This window comes from Odontesthes bonariensis, chromosome 8 (genome assembly GCF_027942865.1).
Source record: "Odontesthes bonariensis isolate fOdoBon6 chromosome 8, fOdoBon6.hap1, whole genome shotgun sequence".
Classification (NCBI taxonomy): Eukaryota; Metazoa; Chordata; class Actinopteri; order Atheriniformes; family Atherinopsidae; genus Odontesthes; species Odontesthes bonariensis.
In genome coordinates this window covers 11,284,817-11,294,506 of record NC_134513.1, presented here as the reverse complement: position 1 = coordinate 11,294,506, position 9,690 = coordinate 11,284,817, and the positions used below count along the sequence as shown (strand labels likewise).

General features: G+C 39.3%; 1 protein-coding gene across 1 annotated transcript; it reads right to left on the bottom strand.

The window, feature by feature from the left end:
- Positions 1–923: 923 nt before the first annotated feature.
- pax4 (paired box 4) lies at positions 924–4,316 on the bottom strand. Its single transcript, XM_075472602.1, has 9 exons — positions 4,283–4,316; positions 3,990–4,120; positions 3,592–3,807; positions 3,413–3,503; positions 3,163–3,288; positions 2,995–3,077; positions 2,848–2,911; positions 2,431–2,493; positions 924–1,240 (listed from the first exon to the last, which is right to left on the bottom strand). Exons 1-9 carry the CDS (start codon positions 4,314–4,316, stop codon positions 924–926), a joined length of 1,125 nt encoding a protein of 374 aa, XP_075328717.1.
- Positions 4,317–9,690: the final 5,374 nt, after the last annotated feature.

Genomic DNA, 9,690 nt, shown 5'->3' with positions numbered 1-9,690 from the left:
CTGTTTGCATTCTGATCCCAATCCTTCCCCTAATGGCCAATCATCAAGAAATCCAGAGTCTCACTGTCTCTTCACTGTAGTAAAGGGATATAAAGGAACTCAATGCCTCTGCCCTGTTGCAGTAATAAAAAGTGATACGGAGCAGTGCAGATATCTGGTCATGTTTAGACTTTTTGAAGCTACGCTTTTATAGATTGTCCCAATGGCTTTTCCTGGATAGACATTTTGGGGGGGTTGATTCAATCTCCTTCTGCAACTCGACAACAACAAAGCCTAAGACTATGAAGGAGATAACACCCATTTAAATCTGTGATAATCCTAAATAATCCACAGAGTTATGATTTATATCAACAAGTTATCAAGCCTGAATGACCAAGTCACTGACCAGAAACATGGCGGAGCATCAGGCTGAGATTTCCTAATTCATCTTGTAAATGTCTCTCTAAAATCTGCTCCCTTGTCAAGCAAAGTCTATATTTATTGGCTTAATCACACCTTGGCATAGAACAGCTCATCTCCTGAGGAGACGCATCAATAAAACATCACAGCCAAAATAATACATCTTATAACAATCTTATCTCCCAAGCTTTATTCAGTACATCATGGATCCATTTAGTCTCTTTTTAGTACATTTTTTGGGCTTTAATTGACTGAAGTAACCAATTAAATTCAACAATGACTCTTTTCTTTTTTAATATGCTAATCAGGCTATTGATTTGTGTTACTCCTTATTAAATGTATTAAGAGTGCACAAAGTCAGGGAAAGTTGTAATGGGAGGCTGCAGTGAGTTGTCTCAGCGACTAGATTTCAACTCCAGTCTTTTGTCTCCCTCTACTGGCTAGAAAATGTCTCTGCAGCCTAGAAAGTTTAGCTCCACTAAAGATGATTTTTGGCAGCAAGAAATACATTTTAACCGTCCACGTTAAACCTGCTCAAAAATGTAAGAAATTTGGTTCCACTTCAAGTCCATGCAGCGTTGTGGATTCACATCCGGGGCAAACAGAAACCTGTCATTTGTTTGAAACTGGCTCAAGATAAGAGGCATTCCCTGTTGGTTCCATTGCTGTGGCACAGAGTAGTGTCCTCTGATTGTCTTGGCTGCGAAAGGGAAGGTTGTCTTTGTGCCTGTGTGATGCTGAGCCAGTGGAGAGGTGAATGTATCTCTGTAGAGATCCAGTGGAGACGTATCCATGTTTTGACGAACTGTGTCACACAGCTGATGGGGAATTGAGGCCGGTACTGATAACAGACTTTCAGAATTCTGCATAACTGTACGTTGAATAAATGATAAAGACAATCAATGATTAGTTAACGTTCTCAAATATCTAAGAGTTGCAACAGATTAGAAGTGCGACATATTTGCAAATAAATAGGACTATATTTGTCATGTGGGTTACTTGTGCTTAGAGCATTTAAAAACCATACTCACCACTGACAAAATGAATAGAATAATCAAGTATGACATGATATTTTAGCCTATTGTTGATCTATCCATCCTTAGAAAATTATTTAAATTGAATTTGTGTGAGTATAGTTTATCGACTCCCTTTGCTATTTAACTTTAAAATCAATAACAGTCATCCTTTTCATTCAATACCTTAATAGCAATATCATTATAAAGTAGAAATAGGAAATTATACACAATAAAACTGGTTCAATAAAGAAGTTCTGCTGCTGGGTGAGAAACCAAACATGTAATATGAGGGATAAGAGGGATGGAGTATGGACCAGGACAAGTGCAGACAAAAACTTATTTTAAAAACGTCTGTTGTTGTTGAAAAATTCAAACAAGAAGATAAATGATCTGAATAAGTGTTACATGGAGTTCTTTGATCAACGCTTTGAGGTCTTATATCCAATGTGTTTGGGTGTGAGTCTACAGGGTCTTGAGTTTTCATTTGAGTTCATATTGCACATGAATGTACATGATAAACTGGGGATACTTCCCACTAATCCTACTAATTAAATCTTTCACCTATAAACACAAAGAATTTTTACCCCCCCAAAAAAAATTATAAAAATAAAATTGTCTCATTTGAGACAGAAATCTCCTCTGGAAAATGGTACAAATTTGAATTCTGAAAACTAGACAATAGTAGAAAATAAAACACTTCAGAGAGGTTAGAAGTGAAATATCTTTCTGCAGGATGTTACCTGTTTCTGCTTGAACGCTCGAGCTGTTTTGTATCTTTCTGGTTACGGTATGGTGGAAAATGTTCTCGCACTCCATTCTTGCTACTCCCGTTGCCTATCAACACTAATGTAGTCTACATGTAAACAGAAGAAACATCCTCGGATCACCCGGTCAAAGCTGCTTGATTCAAATATTGCTTTACAGACAGAAGTCAGAAAAAGGTGCTGGAATTGTTTTTTAGCCAAAAATTCACTTTGTGGTTTTATGTTTTCAAGGACTTTAAGCTTTGTCTCACAAAGCCAGTCACACTGTACCTGTTGAGACGTCAGAGAAACAAAATCTCTTTGCTTTTGAAAGTCTGACAAAGAGGTACATTTTATATCAAATATGTGAAAAAGTCTGAATGTAGATTCTCTGAAAGGCCTTTTGTAATGAAGCTGCTCACTCCCATTTCTCAACTTGGAATTATTTACATTCTTGTCCTTACATACCTGCCTGCATGCTGAACTCCTCAGTCAGTATGCACCGCACACATACGCTTATGTTTCCATCGCTTTAGAGGATAGCACTCTTACTTACTTTACTTTATTTCATGGAAACTTCCCTCAGCCAAAATCACAACTTCATTACCCTTAAACTAGACTCATTACTGACGTCCCAAAAATATGATTACAAGATCAGATTTTTGTCCCCGCCAGTACAACACACTTACTCTGTGTGCTGCTTCTCTGCTTGGCCTCTCTCCTCCATTTAGCTCGTCTGTTTGAAAACCACACCTTTAAGAGACAAACGAGACATCTCAGGAGCAGAAAGTTGAGTGTTTGTGTGATCGTGCTGATAATAAAGAGGAGCAGCCTACCTTGATGGTGTCCTCTGGAAGGTTAATTTCAGCAGACAGTTTCTCTCTTGTGTACAGATCTGCATACTGACTTTGTAAGAATTCTGCTTAGGGAGACAGAAGCGTACGTTTGTAAACAAAGGTAAACATGCTGCATTGGGATAGAGGAACTGGATGCTTTTAGGATACCTCGCTCTAAAACTCTGCTCTGCTCTGGGGTGAAGGTGGTGCGGTTTCTGTGCTGGGAACCTTTAGATTTCTGCTCACCACAACACATGTCTTGCTTCTTCTGCTCATCAACCACAGAATAAAAATCTGCAGGAAGCCACGAAAATGACCATAGATTTTTATGTTTGATATACGGTTTCAATAAAGAGTGCATTGTGTTGTTTTCTGCGTGTTTAGTTGCAGAACTAAAAGTAGTTGTCTGATATCTTACCCTGCTCAGCACTGATGTGAGCGTTGACCTCCATGCACATCGCTCCATGTTCCAAATGGATTTTTCTTAAAATTCTATTTATAGACGACACCTTGCAAAAAAACGCGCAAAGACTCCATTAACTGTCGGATCACTGTCAGATTCATGAACACGATGTATTGTCTTTCAATCGTACTTACGCTCGGAACTTTGGCAGCCTTGCATAGTCGTACCGCTGCAAGCCGTTTCCGAATTTCCCAGGCAAAAATGGTCGGATTTTCCCTTTTGCACTGGATGATCGTGGAGATGACATCGGGGGTGAGAAGCCGAGGGCGGCTCCCTCCGATGGTCTTGGGCTCCAAGAGTCCCGTGCGCCGGTAGCGGCTCAGGATCTTACTGACGCACCCGTTGGACACCTGAAGGACGCAGTGGGCCCCCACTTTATTGACTCATCATCACACTCCATTAATGATTCATGTAATTCATTGAGGTGAATACATTAATTCAAATAATTCCACGTCGACTTATTTCACTGAAATCCAAGCCCTTAAGTCTAAAGTGTAAAAGTCTTAAGTTGTGCCATTTGGATTGTGCGTACCCGAAGTATCTTGGAGATCTGACTTGGGCGGACACCCTCCGAGGCCAGTTCAATCATTTTCAGTCTCTTGGACTCTGGGAGAGGTCTGCCGTTGAGAAACATTCCTCCTAGCTGGTTGACACTTTCACCGCCTTTTAATAACAAATCCCATACAGTTTCGACTGATCTTTAAAGTGGTTACTTGACTTTTGATGAAGTGACATTTACATTTACTGTTGCACATATTTCATAAAAGCGTCTTACATCAAATCTATTAGCAAACTCAAGGTGCAAATGAAAGATGTAAAACTAACCTTTGTTACGCAGATCGGCGCTTGTTCCGCACATCCTCTTGCACTGAGCCCACATTGAAATCAAAACAACAGTTTCCTCAGACAGAGTGAGCACTGAACGCAGCGTGGAAAGCCTGTGAGAAAAGTTCAACTGACCAGGTAACTCCACACTACTCAGATGAACGACAGTGAGCGGAATCCCAGCCTTAAGCAGAGTTTTATAGGCCTGCAGACCTCAACATGACGTGGTGGCCTGTTTCCTGAAATGTCAACACTGGTTGGGGATAAAAACGGTCTTCAGATTAATGAGTCTGTGCAGCCAGAATCTCTCCACCTAAAGTATAGTCCGTAATAGTATTTTATTTTAAACATAATTGTATTGTTGTGTGTTTGGAAAATTTAAAAATGAGTCATGTTTGCCAGCAGCGTTTCATCTATTGTGAACATAGGTGAACAAACTGCATCTCAGCAGAGTTTACAGACGTATTAACATTTTCTCAAGCACCAATAACAAATGCAGGATATTTGGATCTTACGCCTAAGAAATGGCGGTTTTAAAGTCAAATCATCCACGCTAACATTTCCAGTAATATCCATATTTTGGAGTTCAGAGGGTTTCCTTTTGCGCAGTGGCTGCAAGTCTTAAGCAGACAAATCTATTTTCAGCGCATTACATTTCAGCCCTTCAACATTCTGCTTTGCCCGACCCACACATTTAGAAAAGAATACAATTCAAAGTTTTCAAACAATCCCATCTCATATGCGAACTTAACGATGGCCACCAATATGTTTTAGCTACATACTTTAGAGGGATTTAGACTTGGGGTCACGTGACTTGAGCATCCTTCCCCGGGTGAAGTGGCTCAGATTAAAAGGATCTCTGGTCTCCTTTCATAAAACAAACATTTGGAAATCTGCTCCAATGACGACTGCCATATGGTAAAGTGCTTTTGATAAATCATAAATCTATCACGTAGTCTCTCTTTATTACATTTTCTTTCAAAACGTGAACAAATAGACTCACGCATAGGCGCAAGGAAAGGGCCAATTGGGGGACCTCGTTTATCCAGAAGAGGGAGGCTAAAATAACCTTCACAGATGTTCCTTGGGCAGCCAGCAGATAAAAATGCGTTGTAAACGGTTCAAAGGGAAATATTTGACGAGCAAATATTAGCCTATGTGAAAACCCACACAAGGCTCGTCTTTTGGCCTGTTTAATGACTAATTGAATATCATTAGTTGGGTCCACACACATCTAAGTGCCACCGAAATAAAGGCTCTGATTTTAAAATGCCATATGGCCCACATTATACATTAACCATGAGTGAGAGGACAATAATACTCTGTGTACAGTCAGCCAGATTGGAGAGGGGACAGCCATTTTTGGACACCATCATCTCCTTGCCAACCGAGACAGAAGATAAATAAGGCGAGCGTTTTTGTTTATTACCGGTGAGTTGATGTGCTCATGGATTTATACTGCTTTATTGCATGCACAGTGTGTGCCAAACCAGACTGATTAAAGTACGTCTGTTGTGTTGTTAAGGCAGCTCCACATTTTCGTGGTGCGTAAATTTTAGTCTCATCTTGCTTGATGAAGGGGCGGGAGTTTTTCCAGCCTATAGTACCAAAGGCCACGTATATGTTTAAGACAACTGCCCCAGGTCTTTGTCCTGTGCATACAACACGTGTGTGGGTGCTTTATTGTGTCTTGAAAAGTTGAGAAATGGGAAATATTCAGCCGCGTAAAAGCTTACCAAAACCTCTCCAAAACGCACAGAGGTGTCGTGTGCGCAACATAGCTGCATCAATGGTCAGTTTCCTCCACGCTGCTGCGAGAAAGCGAGCCGATCCAAAGCATGTTGATGTTTTTCTCTTGTGAATTTTCTCGCATTCTGCGTCCGTGGCTGTTTTGGTCTTCATGGTGTTCACATATATCCTGCCATTGCATGACCGTGGTCCAACTGGCAATATAACCTGCACGCTACAACACAGACGTCGTCTGTTTAAAGACGTCTTTCATTTTGATCGCATCCTGAATCAGTTTGTGACTTAAAGTTCTTGAAACTTTCCGCCTTTTTTATACGAGTTTTAAATCGAGGAACACACTTTTAAATCACACGTGTAAGTCGAAGTTAGTATGTGAGCTAGTAATATTCAATGGCCCACATTGACATGGTCTACAACCAGTTACGCAAACATTTGAACGAGAAAATAGTCTACTTTTTCAGTCGATTTCTCACGATTCCTAACACAATACTCCTTTTTGAAGGTCACATTTACTCTGTGAATTGTAGGCTATTTACAAGTTGAATGGAAAGTTTGCGCACCCTCATTTGAGGATCATGTTTGCCAACTCGGACACAGAAAATGGTTTTAAGCAATATGTAAACTAAAACATTTTGAGTTTTATATTTAAGAATTGTAGGTTTGTGGGTTTTTTTTTAATCCCAAAGCTTGTAGCTTTTACAATTAATCTAAAAAAATATATTTACTTTAAGCTTTTACAGTTGCACGTGTACGTTTCCTAATATCACACCCTATGCAGCGAAATTTCCCTTTAAAAACTTTATGTGATGCAAAGTGGCTATACAGTGTGTAGGTACTGTGAAGAATTTTATGCATTAATAGTCACATTGCCTTATTTTTTTTTTTAGAAATTTTGATATTTATCTGTCATATATGTTGATATCTTCTATACCATAAACACATCTCCCGCACTTTACGTTTAATATCTTAGATTCTCTTCCGAATAAGGTTTTAAATAAGCCCATTAAAAAAAATATTCATGAGAATATTCAAGTATAAGATCTCATTCTGTATTTGTATTGCGTACATATTTATCTTTATGTGATCCTCATTTTCACCGGATAAACTAATACATGGTAAAGTTACAATAGCAATAAAACATACAATCAGAAATGCCAACACAGGACAAAAATATCCAGACTAGAGGTCTTTTCCCACTGAGAATAAGATATGTAAATGGTTCTTATATGATGGAATGGTAGAGAAGGGTATGCAAGAAGGGTAATTCAGAACAATCAAATTTACATAGATATATTTTTCAATAGAAAATTAGACCTACTGGATAGAAATGTCCCGTTTAGACCTTTCACCCTTGTCTGCATTGTTAAAGTTTGCTTCTTGGCCTCGTTTCACATCTGGGTTTATTTACAGATTGCCTCATATCTGCATTGTATTAGGCTGGGGTTTGATACATACCACCTTTTGGGTCATCCGTGCCAAAGCTTTCCATGCACGGCTCTGTGATCAGTCTTCAGCACATTGTAGAAGTGTGGATAACAGAAGATTTCCCATAAAATACTTCCTCTAAACCAGTGTCCATGTGTTTTTTTTTTTTTCTTTGCTTGGCTCTTCTTAGCGTTTTTCTGAATGGACCACGTGGAGTTGCCGTGTTCGGTTCATATGGTTACAAATATTTGGGTTCCATGCAGTCTGTTGCAGAAGAATGACTCAATTTATGTCACACAGGACATGCAGCTGAGCTAACTGTAGAAACTATGGTTTGAAGTCATCAATACCCTCAGTGTATAGATACTGCCAAGTGTCCTGTGTTCAGAGCCAAATCCCTGTTGCTATTGTGTGAGTAATTACTCTCCTCTCCATGCAAAGTCTTGTTCAGTTGCTGATATGCTCATCTGTTCGGGTGTTGAACATCCTCCTATAGCAGCGCTTTTGATTTTGTATCATTAAGTTTTCTCTACCCGCCTGCCTTCTGCCCAAATGAAGGCAGAAGGCAGGTGGTTCAGATTCAGAAAGTCTACAGAAACAGAGGCAATGTAAGTACAAAGCTCAGAATCAATACTGAAGGGTCATTTTCTTTAGTCTCTATAATGCACTGCATTAAAAAGGGTACCATTCTGTCATGATATCAGAGGACTTGGAGGGCTTGCAAAAACAATTTTCAGTTAACTGATTTAATCACTCGATATAAGAGAGTTAGCACTCTACCATGCACAGCACAAATCCTAGAAACATGGAAAATTTAAAAATGCTGCCTCTGGGCCTGAATGCTTTTATGACAGACTGGGGAGAAGTGGAAATCTGTTATGTATTCTGATGAGTAAATTGTTTTAATTCCCTCTTTAAAAGTACACCCTTAAGGCTGAAGAAGACATCAACCATCTTGCATGTTAGCTCACAGTCTAAAGGACGGCCTTTGTAATGGTATGGAGGTATATTTTTGCAAATGGCATGGGTAACTTGTAAATCTGTGATGCCCACGTGAAAGCAGAGTGATATAAAGAGGTTTTGAATCAATGTGTGCTGGCATCCAGATGATGTGTTTTCTGGGGGAATGCTTTGACTCTTTCTTGAAGACAGTGCCAAACTAAACTGTGAAATAAAAACAACATCGCTCCCAAGTAGAAGAGTACTAGACAATTTCTGCCAACAAATTCAGACTCTAAACACTCCTAATGACACTTAAAGAAGAGTTGATGCAACACAGTAATAATGCATCTTTCCAGACTTATTCAAAATGTCTTATGCTGTTTTTGCATTACTTATAAACACATGTGCCATGCAAGTAAAATTTGTATCTAATAACACTGATATAAGGTGAATATTTAGCACAAATGTAAAGGTATTTCACAGTGCAGAGTAAGATCGCAGTGTCGTGTAAAATATGCACAATTGCAGATTGTCAGAAATGATTCCACTGTCACAATGTTGCATAGAGTGACAATGTCCATAATGTTGCAGTGTCCGTAAACAGGGGTCCAGTGCAATGAGTGAGTACACAAGCAGCAGGATAACCATGTAAAACAATGTGTGTGAGTTGAGAAGACTGATGACTTGGTGATAGAAACTGTTCTGAAGTGGTGTGGTCCGTGCTGCCATGCTCCTGTCCCGCTTGCCTGGCAGTAACACACAGTTGGTGTGCAGGATGGCTGAGATTATGAGAATTAAATTATGTACCCATACATTTAGGAAACAAATATCCCACTTCCTTGTTTGGTTGTCTTGCAGTATATGCAAGATTGCCCAAGAATCCTACAGTGTAAATCATTTGCAAAAAGTAAGGGGCAAAAATCCCCCAAACATCAATGGAAAGAGAACATGTTCACTCTCAATAAGACTCTGTTAAGCTGGCTTTACTACATACTAACTTTTGCTTCGGATGATTTCCTATACCATCATGACTTTAAAACGGCAAAAAAAAGCATTTTAGAAACAGTTTAAACCTTTTTTTACATTTCCACTTTATTTTCTCGTCCCTGATAACCGTATTAGGTTGACCAACTTGTGTAGCCGTCCCTTTACATTTACTTTGCATTGTGGTACTGTTACTTTAACTGTCTAAATTCACCTGGTTGTATTGTGCAATCATTCTGAAATAAATTTCAGATCAATGTGTACTCCTTAGTGGTAGCAGGATTCACTGCTGTGTGCAAATAAATTAA